Source organism: Osmia lignaria, chromosome 2 (genome assembly GCF_051020975.1).
Source record: "Osmia lignaria lignaria isolate PbOS001 chromosome 2, iyOsmLign1, whole genome shotgun sequence".
Classification (NCBI taxonomy): domain Eukaryota; kingdom Metazoa; phylum Arthropoda; class Insecta; order Hymenoptera; family Megachilidae; genus Osmia; species Osmia lignaria.
This window is the reverse complement of record NC_135033.1, coordinates 8,341,471-8,360,882: the sequence shown is the minus strand read 5'-3', so window position 1 is coordinate 8,360,882 and position 19,412 is coordinate 8,341,471. Positions and strand designations below refer to the sequence as shown.

The 19,412-nt window shown below is 30.9% G+C and overlaps 5 protein-coding genes and 1 long non-coding RNA gene across 15 annotated transcripts in view; 4 read left to right on the top strand and 2 right to left on the bottom strand.

Moving 5' to 3' along the window:
- Positions 1 to 19: 19 nt before the first annotated feature.
- LOC117606892 (40-kDa huntingtin-associated protein) lies at positions 20 to 2,067 on the top strand. 4 transcript variants are annotated; one of them, XM_034329908.2, is made up of 8 exons: positions 20 to 147; positions 293 to 449; positions 539 to 585; positions 658 to 860; positions 939 to 1,140; positions 1,210 to 1,312; positions 1,390 to 1,508; positions 1,567 to 1,736. In XM_034329908.2, the coding sequence occupies exons 2-8, from the start codon at positions 367 to 369 to the stop codon at positions 1,734 to 1,736; spliced, it is 927 nt and encodes a 308-aa protein (XP_034185799.1). In that variant the 5' UTR covers positions 20 to 147; positions 293 to 366. The 4 variants fall into 4 exon arrangements, with proteins under 4 accessions (XP_034185799.1, XP_034185797.1, XP_034185798.1 ...); XM_034329906.2 differs by lacking the exon at positions 20 to 147 and adding an exon at positions 1,821 to 1,959 and having other exon boundaries at positions 159 to 449; XM_034329907.2 differs by lacking the exon at positions 20 to 147 and adding an exon at positions 1,936 to 2,067 and having other exon boundaries at positions 160 to 449.
- Positions 2,068 to 2,146: 79 nt separating this feature from the next.
- LOC117606890 (UDP-glucose 4-epimerase) lies at positions 2,147 to 4,556 on the top strand. Its single transcript, XM_034329901.2, has 7 exons — positions 2,147 to 2,288; positions 3,030 to 3,279; positions 3,348 to 3,461; positions 3,541 to 3,717; positions 3,822 to 4,002; positions 4,061 to 4,342; positions 4,415 to 4,556. The coding sequence occupies exons 2-7, from the start codon at positions 3,034 to 3,036 to the stop codon at positions 4,507 to 4,509; spliced, it is 1,095 nt and encodes a 364-aa protein (XP_034185792.1). The 5' UTR covers positions 2,147 to 2,288; positions 3,030 to 3,033; the 3' UTR covers positions 4,510 to 4,556.
- Positions 4,557 to 4,597: 41 nt separating this feature from the next.
- Positions 4,598 to 6,643, bottom strand: Mettl4 (Methyltransferase like 4). The gene is made up of 5 exons (XM_034329900.2): positions 6,044 to 6,643; positions 5,598 to 5,962; positions 5,108 to 5,282; positions 4,867 to 5,038; positions 4,598 to 4,788 (listed from the first exon to the last, which is right to left on the bottom strand). The coding sequence occupies exons 1-5, from the start codon at positions 6,296 to 6,298 to the stop codon at positions 4,598 to 4,600; spliced, it is 1,158 nt and encodes a 385-aa protein (XP_034185791.1). The 5' UTR covers positions 6,299 to 6,643.
- Positions 6,644 to 6,724: 81 nt separating this feature from the next.
- On the top strand, positions 6,725 to 10,193 carry LOC117607005 (lariat debranching enzyme). 3 transcript variants are annotated; one of them, XM_034330148.2, is made up of 8 exons: positions 6,734 to 7,271; positions 7,378 to 7,669; positions 7,777 to 7,877; positions 7,984 to 8,463; positions 8,891 to 9,026; positions 9,385 to 9,490; positions 9,571 to 9,783; positions 9,868 to 10,193. In XM_034330148.2, exons 1-8 carry the CDS (start codon positions 7,075 to 7,077, stop codon positions 10,053 to 10,055), a joined length of 1,713 nt encoding a protein of 570 aa, XP_034186039.1. In that variant the 5' UTR covers positions 6,734 to 7,074; the 3' UTR covers positions 10,056 to 10,193. The 3 variants fall into 3 exon arrangements, with proteins under 3 accessions (XP_034186038.1, XP_034186037.1, XP_034186039.1); XM_034330147.2 differs by lacking the exons at positions 9,385 to 9,490; positions 9,571 to 9,783; positions 9,868 to 10,193 and having other exon boundaries at positions 6,725 to 6,939; positions 7,022 to 7,271; positions 7,984 to 8,819; positions 8,892 to 9,194; XM_034330146.2 differs by lacking the exons at positions 9,385 to 9,490; positions 9,571 to 9,783; positions 9,868 to 10,193 and having other exon boundaries at positions 6,726 to 7,271; positions 7,984 to 8,819; positions 8,892 to 9,194.
- A 710-nt stretch (positions 10,194 to 10,903) lies between these two features.
- Positions 10,904 to 19,412, bottom strand: part of Usp10 (ubiquitin specific protease 10) — a 201,463-nt gene continuing 192,954 nt past the window's right edge. For 3 of the 4 annotated variants that reach the window (XM_076690758.1, XM_034330144.2, XM_034330145.2), the window contains 8 exons: positions 15,176 to 15,362; positions 13,722 to 15,077; positions 13,431 to 13,629; positions 13,107 to 13,356; positions 12,944 to 13,030; positions 12,699 to 12,863; positions 12,405 to 12,633; positions 10,904 to 12,333 (listed from right to left, as the gene is read on the bottom strand). In XM_076690758.1, coding sequence (XP_076546873.1) covers positions 12,047 to 12,333; positions 12,405 to 12,633; positions 12,699 to 12,863; positions 12,944 to 13,030; positions 13,107 to 13,356; positions 13,431 to 13,629; positions 13,722 to 15,077; positions 15,176 to 15,362 — 2,760 coding nt within the window. In that variant the 3' untranslated portion in view covers positions 10,904 to 12,046. Of the gene's footprint in view, positions 12,334 to 12,404; positions 12,634 to 12,698; positions 12,864 to 12,943; positions 13,031 to 13,106; positions 13,357 to 13,430; positions 13,630 to 13,721; positions 15,078 to 15,175; positions 15,363 to 15,942; positions 16,290 to 19,412 lie in introns of those variants that run through there. The other variant, XM_034330142.2, reaches the window with a different exon arrangement.
- Positions 16,680 to 19,412, top strand: part of LOC117607006 (uncharacterized) — a 115,554-nt gene continuing 112,821 nt past the window's right edge. For both annotated transcript variants that reach the window (XR_013062943.1, XR_004582111.2), the window contains exons 1-3: positions 16,680 to 16,771; positions 17,092 to 17,232; positions 17,324 to 17,450. This is a non-coding gene — a long non-coding RNA (uncharacterized LOC117607006). The remainder of the gene's footprint in view (positions 16,772 to 17,091; positions 17,233 to 17,323; positions 17,451 to 19,412) is intronic.

Genomic DNA, 19,412 nt, shown 5'->3' with positions numbered 1-19,412 from the left:
TAAAAAAAAAAACAATTTGTGTATTGTATCTATTTACATATACATACTATCCAAAATAAACATATATATCAGAATGACTGATATTTAACACATACTGTACCAATTGCATAAAATATAGACAAGGCCACATACTGGGTGTCTTAAAAAGTACATATACATCTATGATAAATAAAGCATTATAAGACAATATAAAGTGTGATGCATGTACTTACATATGTAATTTAACAACCTAATGTTTATATTAACAAACACTACTTAATTAGAAAAATAACAATATGATACTAATCATTAGGTAGATAAGGAAAAAGTATATGATATAACCAATTATTCACATATATGTAAACAAAGCACATTGATAACTAAAGGATGGCACATTTTATTCAAAGACAAATTGGAGATTCATTAGATTTTTTAACAAAGTATCATAATATATCTAATAAACTGAAAAAGTAAGTATATTGTCACAAATTGTTTTCATTTTATGTAGCAATTATATTCAACTATTTAATCATTAAACATGTTCATAATTTAATTTTAGACGTTTCTTGAGAAAACCAAATGTTGCTGAAGCAAGTGATCAATTTAGTAAGTCACATAAAAATGATATAGCATTTGTTACACGATCAAAAATAAATAATGATGTTAATTATTTTATAGCTGCTTTGGCTATTGAATGTGAGCAAAAAGAACTGTGGCAGTATGCCGGTTTATGTTCACTAGCTGCAGCTAGATGTCAAGGAACATTGGAAAATGTTTCTTCTGAATTAAATTTTTTAATTAAAGCTGGAAGAGAATTTCTTGTGGCTGATAAAAAGGACAAAGATATAGGTTGTCCTTCTATAGGACAAGAGAATACACAGGTTTGCTATGTTTCTAACTTGTGTTAACTAGTAATAATACAAATGATATGAAATATTAAAGTTAATTATTTATAATAGGCTGCCATAAGTTGTTTTGGTCATGCATTAGCACGTTGTTATAATCAACCAGGATTCAATACTATGTCAGCTGGATTAGCATTAGAATTAGCATTAGCTTTGGGTGCTACTTCAGCTGGTATTCAACAATTACGTAAAGCTATTGATATTTTTTCAACTTCAAAAGCTATTAACACATTGGTATCTTATCACATTAAACAAGGTGAATATAGTTTATTTAAATATTTATAATTAAACAGTTGCAATGATTGAAAGTGAAATATTTCATTAGGTGATTATGTATCTGCACTTCAAATTTTGAATGATTTTGTTGAATTTATTGAGAGTTATATTAATGCTGGTGCAAGAGGCAATTACAGTATTATATTACACAGGTATAAAGCTAAGAATATTGTATTATGATTTAACGAATAATAACTAATAGTAGCTCTAATTATATTAATACATGTAGATGTGAAGTGACCAGAGTACTATTGTTACTCATACTTCAACCATCTCCTCAAAGACTTACACCTTCCTTAACACAAGTGTTGGAGAAATATGCATGGATAGAAGAAACTACAAATAATGGCAAGTATTATGAGGTGTTATATTAATTATTATTTTATAGAAGATATATGTGTTACAGATTTCAATATGAGCGAAGATGAATTATTACTGTTACAATCCTTAGTATTAGCATGCCAGTCACATGATTATGAAGCATTGCTAGAACTGGAAGGAGAATTATGGCCATACTTAGATGCAGAACAAAAAGAACTACTACATAAGTTAATTCAAGTTTTAACAGCTCAATAAGTGAGCAATACTCAATTTTAAAAATATTCAATCAAAAAACAGTTCAATTTGTAAATACTCTAATAAGATCTATAATACTTTCAGTGATATCTTAAATGCATTAATTATGTTACAATTAATACATAAATGTTATTTAATAAAATAAAATGTTCAGTTCTGATGAATTAATGCTATAAAAATCTTCTGATGATGCAAGCAGTTACTGTAGGTATGGCTCTTACACACATGCCATTATTCCCCCCATTCGTCTCATAAGGCCAGTTGATGGACAGTGTCTGTGTGAAAGGAAGAACTTGTTGCAACAGAAAGCAAGGACTTGGAAGGGTCCAACTATGTAGTGTGCGTTTCCACACAATGATATGTATGATGGTATTGTAAAAGAGGGGATGTCTTGGCCTTCCATGGATATACTACTACTTTACTTTCCTGAATCAGAAGACGACGCAAGTAGTTGAGACCAGTTGAGACGAAGTCAGTGGCTACGCGACCGTATCCTCGAATCCTTTCCAGTTGGTTTGACGTGCTCATTACTCATAATTTTACGTTTACTAGGTAATTATTTTTAAATACCTTTTTATAACGTAATTGCAAGGTGTATTTAATACTCTTGTATGTATATAAATGTAAATTAACAAACAATTTCGAATAATTTGAAATTCAATTAATTAATTATCTTCGTTCTTGTAAATTATGTTGATTCATTTAGAAATAACATAAAAATTTGTATATTCTCCATCTGTATTTTTATTTCCTGGAGTAACACGAAGATGTATTTAACATGCCTAAGGTGTCTGATGTACTTCGAGTACCGTTAAGTTCATCAGTGTAAGAGTCGAACTTTGAACATTTTAGATTTTCTTTTTCTATATAGAAAAATACTAAAAACAATATTCTGGCTTTATTTAAACTATACTTCATTCTTTAATTTCATTACGTAGCATTTCTAAAATAAATTACGAATATTATTTAAGTAAACAATACTACATTTAAAGAAAATTAAGTTTTACAATAACTATCTGAAAACTGTTTAAGTCATTTTTATTAATCATATACGTAACCGTAATGATTTACCACGTGTTTTAACGACCTTGAACTCTGATCGATGCAGGTGAATGTCCGAAACACCTGTGTACTTTACCTTGCACGGTAAATCGGATATTCAAGCTACATCTATTCAAAATTATATATTTTTGTATAATAAAGCAAGTGAAAATTAATTTGTCTCTAAGGTGATGAAATTTTCCAACTAAAATTTTATATACAGTCATAATATTTTTGTTTTTCATTTGACAGAAGTATGACTACAGATTGGAGAACAATTTTCGTAACCGGAGGGGCCGGTTACATTGGTAGTCATTGTATCGTCGAACTTTTGGAAAGCGGATACGATGTTGTTGCAATAGATAACTTTGCTAATAGCGTAACCGAAGGTGGCGGTGAATCTGCGGCTCTTAAAAGAGTCGAACAAATAACAGGAAAAAAGGTCACATTTTATAATTGCGATCTCATCGATCGGGATAAACTTGAAACAGTATTTAACAAGGTAAAAAAGAAAAATTTTCAATATAATCCAACACTTTAAAATACATGATAAAACACTGAAAATTTTAGCACAAAATAGATTGCGTGATTCATTTCGCGGCAATAAAGGCGGTCGGAGAATCGATGCAAGTTCCACTTCATTATTATCGAAATAATATTATTGGTGCCATTAATTTATTAGAGGTAAAATTTAATTAAGTAAATTCTTAAATTCCACTATTTCGCGCCTTAGAAAAATAAATAAATTTATTCTATTTTCAAGGTAATGAAAGCTGCTGGATGCTTTCAGTTAGTATTTAGCAGTTCTTGTACCGTATACGGAGAACCGAATGAACTTCCGATTACAGAGGAGCATCCGACTGGTAACATTACAAATGTATACGGTAGAACAAAGTATTTCATTGAAGAAATGCTTAAAGATATATCAAGGGCTGAGAAGGTATGTTTATAATATTGAATTGTGAAATATTATGAACAATTAACTAAGTTATCATTCTCTGTAATGTAAAAATAAGTATGAAATATCTTATCTCCGTTAAACAGAGTTGGAACATTATTTCTCTAAGATACTTCAACCCAGTAGGTGCTCATCCAAGTGGTTTAATTGGGGAAGATCCCACAAAACCATTTACGAATTTAATGCCATACATAGCGCAGGTGGCCTTAAGACACAAGCCTGAACTTATTATTTTTGGAGGCAATTATCCTACAAAAGACGGTACAGGTACATATCGATTATATAATATTTTTTAAACATGTATCAAAAATAATTCCCTTTGTAGGTATACGTGATTATATTCACGTTATGGATTTAGCGGCTGGCCACGTAGCGGCATTAAACGCTTTGCATAAACAACATTCAAGATTAAAGATTTATAATTTAGGCACTGGAAAGGGTGTATCTGTGCTTGAATTAATTAAAACCTTTGAGAATGTCACAGGAACAACAGTACCGTACGTTATAAAAGATAGAAGAGAGGGTGATATTGTATCTATGTATGCTAACACAGACTTAGCAGAAAAAGAATTAGGATGGAGAACAAAGTATAATGTTGAACAAATGTGTAAGTGAAATAACATTTTTACTATGTTTTTGTAATAAACATAACATATTGTAAATGATATTTTCAACATAGGTGAAGATTTCTGGAGGTGGCAAACAATGAATCCACATGGTTACCGTGTTTCGATGAAAAACGGTACTAGTGAACATATAAATGGTACTTCATAATGTTATTTACTGTCAATGAAAAGCGATTAATTTATGGTATTAAATAAACAAGAGATCAAACAAACTACTTACTTTTTAAAATTTAATGTTAATCAATTGATTTATTTACATCGATGTTAGTGCTATTCTGAGTCTCATTCGTTTCTTCTATTACTGTGTATAATGATAAATGTTGAAATTTTAATACTTCAAGACCCCAACTTGTCCATTTAGGAAGTAAATATCTTGCAAATATTTCTAAACATTTTGGTTCGTTCGGAAGATATTCTTTTACAACTTCTATAATTTCAAGTAATGTTTTATTATATTTCTATTAATTTATTTTATATAATTTACTATTGACATCATGATTTTTACCTATGAGCGGCGGTTTATGAGAATGTACTGCACTTGGTACACTTATCAACAGTTTACCATCAGGAACATTTATTTCATTACCATTTAATACAGATCCCAGAACTAATAATTCATAAGGCTGTTTACCAAGTGCAAAATTAAAGTTACAGACTGTATTTCCTGTTTGAGTAATCTAAAATATAAATTAGATATAGATCATATAAATATCTTTTGATAATATATATAATCTCCATATACCTACTTTAATCCAATACCATTTTGCTCTATAAGTGATTCCCCATGATGGGAATATATCATTAAAAATACTGTGTAGATGACTTGGAGCATTTGTACACCATATTGCCACCAGTCCATTTGAACATAATAATTTTCTAATTGGTATCTTAGCCAACTCTTCGTTGTACATCATTTTATAGCTGTTTAACATAAAAATATGTTTAACAATTTGCATAACAAATAAAATGTTGTTTATAGCTGATTGCAGTTAGTTGTAAAAGAAATATAGATTGATCTTAACTCAAAAAGTAGAATTAAGATATGTTCAAATGTATTAGAATTATTTAAGGAGAACTCTTTTATAATGAAAAGTTGCATCTAAAATCTTATTTACCCATATGCTCACAAAACTGAGAACAAGGAAAACTTATACTATGATCAAAGTACTTGTTCTCATTAAAATGTTCAGAGAATGTTCATTTTTTATTGGCTTATATTGAACCATACAAGATCACCTAGCTTCTAAGTATTTGGTTTTTTTTCTTCTTATGGACTTGTTCCACCAAGGAGGATCCAACAATATAAAATCATATTGATTATTTAACTCCAGCTTTTTTGCAATGTCTCTGACATCATAACAATAAAAGTTACACTTTTGAGGGAAAACATATTTTTTATCTTTTACTTCTGATATAATAGCTGTATCTGTATCATTGCAACCATAAAAGTTTTCTTCTTCATTGCAAAATGTATCCTGATAAAATGTTTGCGATGCTAAGCGGGCTGCTTCATTATTATCAAGTATTATATCAGAAGACAATAATCCTTCTGCCTTTGCTGCTAACATTATTTTACTGAACCTTTGTTTGATATGATTTATCTATAAAATACATAATAATGATTGGTAAAGTTATTCCGTTTAATTATTTCATCACTAAAGTCTTTATATTTGACTACATACCTCGTTTAAATCTTTATCTGGTAAAAGTATTGATCGTTTTCTTTTTCGATTTTTATTTTGTAATGACATTCCATCATCTTGTTCAGATTGATTTATTTGATTTTGACGTAAATATTGTGAATTTATTTGAAATAATGTATCATTAAAAATTAGTTTACTTTGTTTGTTGTTATTTTTTGCATTGTTATAAATATCATTAAGGTATTGCAAATGGGATATAATCCACCCTTCTTCGGTACAGAAAATCAAGCTCATAGTTGATACTAGTATACTAAATTACATATGTTTTATACACAGTGTTATATCTAATTTGTCTAATTAAATAAGTATCTTAATTTTTCCTACACACATATCTCTAATGACTAACATGTATGCACATGTGCATGCTGTATATATACCGCAGTTCACCAGAGTCCATAACTGCGAAAAGACCAGTTTTCGTTCTTCGCGCATCTCTAGTACGCATCTTCGCCCTGATTGGCGATACTCCCAAACGAAGTGGAAAGCGATTGGCAGAAAGCTCGCTGCGTTCCCCCACCATCTTCCAACCTGCGCGTCGCAGTTATGGACTCTGGTGAACTGCGGTATAGATGAAACATTTCAATTTTACACAACTTCACGACATGATTCTTGTTATGGTAACGCTAGAAACATGGCGATTGCATTGAACGGTTACGCTGAGAAATGTACTCGCCAACTGGATATATTCATTTTAATTCATACAAAATAAGATAACAATTTATTTAAAGTTATCTATATACATGTTATATGAATTACAATTCTAAAGATTGCAATATTTAAATCTCTATTTTTGACAGATGTCAACGACCGCAGGATCAAACGCTAGCTTCAGTTCAATCTTAAGAATAACTTCCGACTGCATCGCAACATTTTAGGTTAAATGTGTTGTTTGTTTACCTTGATATTGATTGATTTTAATATCAACATTTAATAAATAATAATAAATCTATAAAATAGATAAACTTCGTATTTATATGTAACGGTGGAAAGGTATCTAACAAAAATTCAAGATGAGGATAGCTGTAGAAGGTTGCGCACACGGTGAACTGGATATTATTTATGAAACTATTCAAGAAATGGAAAAGGCTGATGGGAAAAAGATAGATTTGCTTATTTGCTGTGGAGATTTTCAATCTACTAGAAATTTAAGCGATTTAAATTGCATGGCTGTACCTGATAAATATAAGGATATGTGTACTTTTTATAAGTGAGTTATATATCAACACTTAGTGAAATAATTATGACCAAATCATTTAAAACAGAACTGTACTTATATTAACAACTGTTAAATTGTTTCAAAAATTTTGTTATAGATATTATTCTGGGGAAAAGGTTGCTCCAGTGTTGACATTATTTATTGGGGGTAATCATGAAGCATCAAATTATCTTCAAGAATTACCATATGGTGGATGGGTAGCACCTAATATTTACTATTTTGGATATGCTAGTGTAGTAACAGTAGGTGGTATCAGAATTGCAGGATTATCAGGCATTTTTAAGGGTCAACATTGGATGCAAGGACATTATGAAAAGCCCCCATATACAGAGAATACAATTAGAAGTGTATATCATATCAGAAACTTAGAAATATTTAGATTAAAGCAGGTAATACATTGGTTCTTATCCCTTTATTTTAACAGAAGTATAAAAAAATGTTTTGATCTATTATATTCTTATTTGATTATATTATTTATTATGTCCTGATTTTATAGCTTACTGGTAATATTGATATATTCTTATCACATGATTGGCCAGCAGGAATAACTAAATATGGGGATGAAAATATTTTATTAAAAGGAAAACCTTTTTTCAAGTAAGCTAATTAGAGTTTTTTATCACATTTGTCACAAATATTTGATTCTTAAAAATTTAATTAGTATATATTTAAGTATGTGCAATAGTTAAGCTTTTTATTACAGAAATGATATAGAAAATAATATGCTTGGTAGTCCACCAAGTATGGAACTCTTAGAGTATCATCATCCAAGTTATTGGTTTTCAGCTCATTTACATTGTAAATTTGCAGCTCTTGTTCCTGAAAAAGGAGGAACAAGAGTAACTAAGTTTTTAGCTTTAGATAAATGTCTTCCAAAAAGAAAATTTCTTCAAATATTTGAACTAGAACATAATCCAAATTTACCACTGACACTACATTATGATCTAGAGTGGTTAACAATATTATATTTAACAAATCATTTATTAAGTGTCAAAAGTGGAATTCATTATATGCCTGGACAGTATGGTAATACAAGATGGACGTTTATACCAACTATAGAGGAAAAGGCAAAGGTTCTAAAAAAATTTAACTGTAATTTACAAATTCCATTGAATTTTACACAAACTGCTAAACCTTACAATCCTAATGCTTTGGATGGTATTTCTGAACCACCACAATTATTAATAAACAATCAAACTACTCAATTCTGTAATATTTTGGGTATTGATGATCCATCTGTCTTATTACAATTAATGAATAATGCAAAAGAGTGTAAATCAAATGAATCAATGATGGAAACATCATGTGAACAAATATCAAGTTCCAATGAAATTTCTATTTCTTTTGAAGAAGATAATGTTTTAAGTTCAACATTTAATGGAACTTTAAGTGATAGTTCATTTAATCACACTTCACCATTAAATTTATCTCCTAAAAGTAATAGTGAAGAACAAGAATTAGAAGCATGTAGTACTAAAGAAGCAGATGGAAGTTTAAATAATTTGTCACCACTAGCTAACTCTGACTGTACAAATGATAGTGAGTGATATATAATTACAAGTTATACATTATATCTTTTCAGTTTTTTAACAAAACCTGTTTACATTTTAGGTAATAATCATGTTATACAAATTGAACCAAATTGTAAGAAATTTAAGAGACGAAATTATTCGATATATTCTAATACGCTTTAATAATAATGGAATACTTTGTCCATTACTTAAGTTTGGAACCTTTGTTAAAAAGATTACCCTTTTTGTAAAAAAAATTTTTAATTAGTATTGAAAAGTACTATTAATATTACTGTGTATATATACATATAATTGATCTTTTCTATGTAATAAACATACTGTAATTGATTGCTCATTTTAATTTCTATTAGTATCGTTTTCTGTATATAATTGTACAGTCCAAATTCGGAGCTCGGGAAAACTTTTTGATACTGTGTGTACATGTATCAAGTGCGCTAAGTTAAGGTTAGGAAATTATATTACAGTAAGTTGACATCAAGAGCTGTTTCAAAAATGGTTGAAAAATAAACAAAAAAAGAACAATAATAATTGCTATTGTTTATAATATGTAAAGATACAATTATTATTGATACAAAATGGATAAATTAACGATTATTTCGGGAACATTGTTTCTCGCCGCCGATGTATTTGCAGTTGTCAGTCTTGCAATGCCCGACTGGATTATTACTGATGTTGGAGGTAATTATAAATAATCCCTGTTATTGATTCTTATAATTGGACAATTCTAATTATTAACGATCTTATTGAAATTTTTACAGGAGATACAAGATTGGGATTGATGTGGTCATGTATGACCTTATACAATAGACCTCAAGTTTGTTACAGTCCAGATTTACAGCCAGAATGGTTCATGGCTCTTGTTTGTATCTTTGTAGGCTGTATTTTGATCACAGCAACAATAATATTATTAGCCAGTTCTCATTGGGATCGTAATGTTATCCCTTATGCTAGATGGGTAGGATTTACAGCTAGTGAGTATGATAATAATACTAGTAATAAATATCTCTTAAAAGTTAAAATTATCAAAAAATTAAAATAATATTAAAATATTTTAGTGGTGCTGTTTTGTCTAGCAGCAGTTATATTTCCAATGGGTTTTCACATCGATGAAATTGGTGGACAACCATATCAGTTACCTAATTCACATCAAGTTGGTATTTCTTATATTTTCTTTGTTTTAGCTTTATGGATTACAGTAATTTCAGAATTATTTGCGGGCAAAGTTTGCCTCCCACATTTTTAGCAGCTATCATTCTCTAAATGCATTTGTGGCATTTGTTTAATATTGTTAATGAATATTGTATATTTTGAGAGCAATGATATGCTACAATACATAAGAGATTTTACATCTAATTTATGATTACATAAATAATTTATTAATGTATTGGAAGGACTTTTGTATATGTGTTTTTTATTTATTAAAATATATTGTTTAATTGTAATTTTGCATAAATTTCACAAAGAATAATTATGTTGGAAGTTAAATGTAAATATTTGAAATAATAAATATGTTGTAACAAATAATAAAATTTTTATAATATATATACACATTTTTATTAGTTTCTATAAATTTTAGATATATATATGTATAATATTTACATTTCCATAGGAAGTGAATCAAGGATATTATTTCGTATTTCATCGCATACATATAACTATAAAATTTTACTAAGAATACTTCTTATTTACATTATTTGACGAGTAGAATGTAAACGAGATGTTTTGCAATGGGATTTTATAACTTTACTGCTTTTTCAAATTATTACACTTACATATTACACAGCTATTATAATATTATATTAAATTATAACTAAATAAAAAAGTTGTATGAAATAGGGAAACAGAAAAGTTACAAAGCATTAACCCAAAGCAAAACTTTTAATATTTAATACCAAAACTAATTTAATAAACACTAATCTGTGTATTTTTCATGAATTTTTCAATAAGTACCTTGAAATAATTTAAGCATTTTAACAATACAATGAATAACTTCTAAAGTGAAGTTTACATTTTTTTTTAATTAAAGTTGTTACAAAAAATAAAAAATATATCTTTACATGCATTAATATGTATGAAAAGAGGATACATAGGTTTGTCTTTTTTTTTTTTTTAAATATTAGATAAAGACGTATTATTCGTTCAACGAAAGACCTTATCTCTTTCACGATGAGTTTCCGTTTGTTCTGTGTATGCCTCGTCTGCGCAAGCGCCTCCTGGCACTGCGCAGCATATCCAGTGGTTTCATATTCAGTATACTCTTCGACCCTTGACGGTATCACTTGCTCTCTCTGTTCATATATTTTTGTCCACCATGTATACAACCGCGAAGTGTTGTGCAGTTAGAAATACAAGTAGAGGGCACCCCTAAACCCCGCGAAAGAGGTATGTTCTCTCGTTGAACAAATAATAAATTTTTCACATATGTTTTTGGTAGTTTTGTACACAAATTTTGTGTTTATACAATCTTCCTCGTTAACGATATTAATATCCCATCTTACCAATTATTTCTTTAACCTACAAAGCGATATTTTCAATCCTTTCTTTAAAAATTTATTTCTATAAACGTACTACGAACAACATCTAAGCAACTTTTATATAATAAAGAAATGACTATTAAATTATTATATAGTAAAGAAATTATTGGCAAGTTGGAATAAGTATTCATAAAGGCGTAGGAAGGTTATATACAAAAATAACTTAAGGCATAAGGTATACCACTTTTCTCGAATATATATAAAATTTGCATTTCGTAGAAATTTTGTCATTAAAGTAGAAAAACTTTCCTCTATTTTTTCTTTCTCTAGGAGATTATCAATATTTTTGTCTCAAATATTGTATATTCATAATCGGATAAGAAAGATATGTACAAGAGATCTTGACATTTAATATTTTCATAAAATGTAATATATAAGCGTTTATGCAACTTCAATAGAATTATGAATGCCAAAATCAAAACTCTTATTTAACTTCAACTTTAACTATTTTTTATTTCGTGTACCAAGAAAACTATGCATAAAATTCGTAACAACAATCTTAGTACAAATATTCGATGGAAGTATAGTTTGTCAAAAGGAAATAGTTTTCTGTTTTCATATGATATTGATTATTAAACATTCTCTGTATTTAATTATAAATATCAACAAGAACCGCAAAACTGTAAAAGCTACTCTTTCAAACTGTTTCTTAGATTCAGAATGTAATTTTTTTTCATAGATTTAATTAATGCTTTTCGTTTTAACGTACTTTACCAGTATTCGATTGATTATTTCCGATAGTATCGCATCTGCGATAATATAATAAATATGGAACTCTAGGGGGAGTTGGTTTTAAAACATTACTTTCAGAAACTCCTTTTAACGAACTATCATCATACCTGACCCAACCTCCGTATCCTACGTGAAAAGCATCAGTGACATAGTGACCCTTTGTTGCTTCTTTCCCATCATGATACGTAACCGCGAATAGTTTATAATGCTTTTGTTTTGGATTTAATTTCTTTACAGCATTTGGCGATAAAAATTCTGTAACAAACAAGTTTAATGTTCCTGTTTCTATATACCAAAAATTAGTAACTGATAAAATAAGTACTTACTGCTATCTAATTTTAAATCAACAGGAAATTCTACACTTTTTACAATTTTTGAGCAAACATCAAGTTTGTAATCGAACCATTTCAGATGTAATATAAGAATGACCGGTAATTCTTCCAAGGTTACTTGCTTCCAAGCTTCTATTTGTTGTTTTGTTTTACTACATGTCATTCCTTCCAACTGATCTTTACCAACAAGAATTTCAAGCGCACCTTTCACAGATTCTGCTTTCTAGAAAATATATATCAGTTAGGAGTTGTTTTACCATAATTTCATAATGAAAAAATAACTTATACCTCAATATCAAGTTGTAATGTAAAAAAGGGTTGGACGTTATCCGTTGGTTGTTCTCCTGCTCGCGATACTCTAGATCTTAATTGTCCGCGGAAGATATCAGACAGTGGTGTCCTTCCAAATTCGGTACATCGTGTAATAGATCCTTTGTTCTTCGGACCCATTACCTATAATATCAAATGTAATTAATATTTGCATCTCTGTGCAATAAATTATTACATTACTTAATAGCATAGGGATATTTTACCTTCCATTCTTCTTCTCCATTATTGTAGTTTATATTAGTTTCAACATTAGTTGTTACATTAACGTCACTGTTTACTAATTTGATAAGCTGAAACGAGTAATGATTAGTTACTTAAATTCTATTGTTGAGATTCAAGTTAAAACGAATATTATTATGATCATACTTCGAGCATTTCATCATTGATACCATTCAGAAGGCACGAAAGGAATTCTTCTGCATCTTCTTGCCGTCCTTCCACGGAAAATACACCCGCGGCTGAAGTATTTTTTAACATTGTATATACATAAGAAGGTTCAAAAGCCACTCCACTTTGTATGTCTACTATTGTATCTTCCCCTCGTTTATTTGCTCTATCTTTTCTAGCCAATCGTGCAGCATCTGACAAAGGTGTGAATTCGTGTACGAACTTGATCCTGTGCAAAACAGTTTAAAAATGATTAAAAACATGATTTTTCATTATTTAAAACAAGAACATTCTTTCACTTACATATTATCGATGAGTGGAGTTGAAGACGTTTTACTAGGATTTTTAGAATGTGGTAGAGCCATCAGAAGATTGTAAAACGGTGGACAAGCAAGCAAAGCTTGTAATATACTATTAATGTAACAATAATTACTACGGTTTGTTAATCCTCTCGGTAACAGACTCACAGTTTGCTTATCCATGTGATATCCTAATAAAAATTCTAGAAGAAAAAGAAATGTATTTAGAAAGTTTGATTATTTGCTATTTAGAAGAATCACTTCTTTTTTAAAAACTTGTTGCAATAATACTTACCGCCCATTCGATAAGCAATAGGATCATTGAAACGATTTTGCAATGACTCTGTTTGTGGATTTTTACTTTCATTGACAACATTTGGTATGCTGGATGAAATATTTTCGTTTCCAAAAATTACCCCGCCTCGTTGGTCTTTATCTGTTGACTGTAGCTGCGCTTTTGACGCTGGACTATTTTCTGTGATTGAATTAATATGTAAGGGATTAATACGTGCTGTTGGTTTATGATTTGACGGGGTTGATTGCGTTTCTGTGTTTCCTTTTTTCAAAATGCTAGCCCAAGATATGCTCGATACAGCAGGCGGTGCAGTGGATACAGTGACTGGCGTATTTGATGGTTTAATAACAACTTCTTCTGGTAAAGGTTTTATAGGAGCATCTTCTTTTTGTGCTTCATTTTCACTTTTCGAAATAGATTTTGATAATGTTTTAACAACAGTAGTTTTAATACTAGAAACAGTTTCGTTTTTATATTCTTTGTCAGTTTCTCCATTTTGTTTTACTTCGATGCTACTATTAATATTCACACATGGTACATCATTATTCTCAGTTCCATTACAATTTTCATTTACAGTAGATACAATATTGTGCTCTATTTTAACATTAACAGGGGGTACTTTCCCATTTGTATTTGAACTTTTTCTATTGGCAGTATTTTCGTCTGTATTATCAGTACATTGTTCTACTTTACTGTTATTTACAGTTATTACTGTAGTAACTATATTGGTCTGTGAAGAATTATCTTCCTCGTTTACTTGATGAAAAGGTTGTTTGACGGGCGTATAAACGTTTTGAACGCGTTTCTCATGAGGCTTTGCATTCTGTACTTTTGTACACTCTTGAGTAGGTTGAGAAAGCATAGGCGTCGTTTGTCGAACACATCTCATATTTCCTGAAGGATGATGATATGGAGGATATCCATATGCAGATTGTGCATGAGGATGTGTGTTTGTATGTGTATGAAGATTTGGCTGATATATAGCTAATGGAGGATAATGAACATGACCAGAAAACTGTTGCTGTTGCGTCTGATCCGGGTACATAACTACAAAAGATAATGGTGGATGAAATTGTCCCTGTTCTCCCACATACCCTGGTTGCATTTCATTAGCAGGATTCATTCCACGGTTGAAATTATCTCTTCTGATTCCTCTTCCTCGATTATTTCTTCTGTTATTTTCTCTATTACAATTCACATCATGAATTTCACTTCCAAGGTTGTAACCAGGATGTGAGTATGTCATTGCTGGCATAAATGGTTGTATATGACCATCTGTTGGAACAGGATATATTGGTGGTCCCTGCCAGTCACTACACATTATCTGTTGTGTATAAGAAGGTGGTGGTGGTATTGCTAAATAACATATAACATTTAATAAAACATAAATTAATTTTACAACCAACATTTTTCAAAATCTTTGAAATCTATATAATGATTTAAAATGTTATTACCATTATGATACCATTGATTTTGTATTTGTGGAATTTCTGTTATGGAGGTATTGATATCATTGTTAGTTTCAACTGTATCCCATGGCAATTTTAAGGCATCATTAGTGACATTGGATTTTAAAATATTTAGTAAATGATTTTTGTCATTATCATTTAAATCGTGTAAATCCAAGAATTGAAAATCAAGCTGAAATAAAAAAATGTTACATTAAATAAAACAATAATGAATCAGAATAATTATGAATATTTTAACAAATACTCTTTATTATAAACAGTTTATATAATTTGTTTTTAACAAAAATAGAAGATGTACAATGAATACATAATATTCAGAATTTTAGGTCAATCAATAAATACTCAGCAGTATTACCTCATAAGTTCATTTTGTTTTTTTACTTGTTTGTACACTATTATGATGCTATGGAATTATATAATGGATCATTACACAGAAATATTCATACAGAAATTTATAGAGGAAGGAAAATTAATATAATTTAATACAAAACTCATAATAACTTACACAATAAAATACAACATTGTTTAAAAATAAATATATTTTTTGTTAACTTTACACAATAGATTACATTTTTTCTACATAAATAAGATATTCAATTGACTGCATTTCATTTTATAATCAATGATAGATTTCAACTTCATCATGTAACCGTAAACCTAACCTTACATACTACAGCACATTATAGAATCATACATGATAATTATAATTTTTCATATCATACTTAATAAATATTTTTACTGATTTATCGTACCTCATTTCGAACATCCATGGCTAAATCCATACACGGTATAAAATATTAAAAACAATACCAGCAGAGAAACATGGGGCTCCGGTAATTTGTGTCGGCGATAAAAGGGGGTCGACGTTGCTATCACTTAACTTTTGTCTTTTATTTATACGGAAATTACATAAAAAATCGTACTTGATTATAAAAATACAATAACTGTGTTCTTTTTGTGCAACGATAAAACGAGAAAAGGAAGTACGAATTATTAACAAATTACACAATATGAATGATCATATTTCGGCACTTGTATAGTTAAAATGGGCTAAAGCACGTTGCTTCACTGCTATTTCTTCTGTCTGCAAACTTGGCGTCGCCACTGTCTGCTAGTGTTTTATGGTTACTGGTGTTTTACAAGGGAATTGAAACTGATTTTCCCGCTTTCTTTCTTCTTCCGTTTTTATATCGTTCATTATGAAAAATCATAGGACGCAGCATAATGAAAATTTGCATTAATGGTATTTCAATTTTCTCTATACTTGTTAATTAAAGTGTCTTTTGAATCATTATGTAATATTCCAGTAGTACGTTCTTTTATATTTGCTTGATAATTATTTTCATTTTGCATTTATTACATTTCATTGTATTATATTTCGTAAATATTTTATAAATAAATAAATTATTCATTCAAATATTTATAAAAAATATAGATAGGGTATATTTTAAAATAAAAATTTATTTTATTTCTGCGCAATGTTTGACGTAGTACTTCCGGTTTGAAAGTTCAGCGGGAGCGGTAGTGAAATACGTTGTGGCGTCGAATTTCTGCTAGTTTAGTCATTTTTCTTCCAAAAGAGTAAGTATCACCCTTATTTTGTTGACAGAAAGAGTCAATACTTTGAGAAAGTTATACTTATTTCGATATAGAGCATTATAGTTCGAGGTTTTGTTTCTAATCTTTGAACGCATGCATTATGCATTGTCTGATTCGATGCACTATCTACTTGTTCATGTTTCTACAATGAAATTGTTTTTCTCTATTTCATAACAATCAGGTGAAGTAGATAGAAATTATTGAAACAATACTGATAACATTGAAAGTGTAAATGTATTTTACATATATCAGACTTCTGCGCTACTTTATCGACCGATTTTGAGCACGTTGGGTTTTTTCAGCTTTTATCGGCAAGTAACAAAGCTTGCGCGGATTTCCGCATGGTGGCCAAGTGGGATTTGAAATGGCGGCATTTCCTAGTTGAAATAATTCGCCTTGACCTTAATACTTTACACAGTTGAACTAATATTTATTTAACAAGAGTGAGTACTCCCGTTAATGTTTTAAATGTCGATAATTATTTCTGTAACATAGTCAATGTATTAACCTATCTGTTTCGTTAATTGTTCACAGGTCCGTGCATATTTTCCTACATGGCCTACATGCAGAACACTTATGCGTCACCTACAGTATTTATTCCATGCACCACCTCTCTGGTACACGAGTCAACCCTTAATTTATACCCAGTCGACATCAAGTAGTAAGTAAAAAATAGCAACATTTGTTTTTATTGCCTGATCGTATCGAGCAAGTTGCGGCACGCATTGAACATTGCATTATAAAACAACATATCCATGATAGAACAGTTTATTTTAAAAGAGTGATATATGAACGGGTATACCTATATTTGTAACTGGGCACATGAGCTCTAAGACGAACTTTAATGTCGATTCTTTGATTCTACGATAATCGGCTATGTTTTACTGTTAACTTTCATAGATATTATCATTCCTTTTCTTTCCAACTTTATTATACTTTCATTAACCGTGCCTAGCGATACGTTAACGTTTATTGTATCAACTTTAAGGCACAGCCTTAAGGATAGTTGGTAAGTTTCACGGGTGAAACGCGTTTAACGCTGCGTCGAATGACAAATAATAAATATGCTAATGGTTATTCGACGAACTTCAAATGCCGTGCATCCTTAGCTTTTGCACGAAAGAAGAAAGTTAAGTCAACTTGCTCGGTACTTGGGCGGTGTGTCTCGAGGAAAACACTACCACCCTTGCCGCGAATGGCCACGAAGGGAGAGTAACCGAGAAAGAGGAAGGACAAGATCGTGGTAGGGTAGAGAAGACGAAACACGAAGAGTTCTCTCTTCTTAAATAATAGAAAATTCAGAGGAAGTTGATAAGCCAGGGCGCGTTCAAACTTTTCACTCGGCGCCTTCCATTTCTTATTATAATGAATGCATATCGGCTTAGCCAAAGCTGGAAAGCTACGGCTATAAGAACCCTTTTACAGTTTTTGCGGCCTCTGCTTCTTGCCTCGCGTTGTAATATCATTGATTCAACTACCCCATGCATTGCAAAATAAATATAAGATTTTTTCCTTCCTCTGATACTCTGAGAAGTGGTCACAATTTCAAACATTAGCATTAAGATACACGTTCGTTTAATTGTGAAAAGAAATTGTAATAGCGAGGGGAGGATAAAAATGAACGATTTGAACGTGAAACAATGCGCGCAAGTTCGAGCCCCGTTAGCTTATAACTCGACAAGATTTTTCTCGTTTCCTTCGGGAAACTCACCAGTCAGGCCGGTCCTCGACGAGTTTAATTCGAAATGTCAGTGGCAGATTGCGTTCGTCGAACCACATGTTGCCAAACCAACATCCCACGAAATCGTCGCCCATCCCAGTGCGCGCACAGCGACACAGCCCGCGGAATATTTTGGCTATTATTATTACCGTGGCTACCGTGTCTTCTAGTGCGACGGCTGCACGTCTGTCGACCAAAACGCGTCCCATCGTTTTCATTCCGAATCGATCGCGTGATTTTCCGCGAAACTGTTCCCCCTTTCCATGGAAATACTCGTCTCTCGCATTTCATGCGATTCGAAAGGAAAAAAAAAAAAAAGAAAATACCTTCGAAGTTAAACAAAATTTCATAAAATTCTTTTCTTTTTTCTTCTTTCTAAATGATAAACTCTTAAAGGTGGTCAAAGAGGTAGAAAAAAAAACGATACGATGAAACGGAAGTTGAATTTCACGAGAAGGAAAATTATGCCGAAAGTTTCCACGCAGCCAAACAGGGTTGCTTTATTAACAGCGCGAGAGGCAATAAAATCCACGGAGACAAATGGCCACGGTACCGTTAAATCGTCGCGAAAAACTTGGCTGATTTAATAAGCAATTTCATGGAAATTCCACGATCGTTCGCCTAACGACTTTCGCGATAAAATTTTCAAGGTACTCGCGATCCTCGTGTTCGGTTAAGGATTTGGGAAAACACTTCAATTCGTTTACTTCGTTATGATATTTTACGATTCTCTCTGTTTGCGGTCGTGGATTCAGAGAACGTTTTCAGGGTGATACGAGGTAGATAAAATATTCGCCAGCTAGGAGGAGGGTAAATACAAGCCGGTTGACAGGGATCATCTTGAGCGAAGGGACACGTCTTTGAGGTGATATAGTCGTTGATCCTTCGTTTATTTCCTTTTTT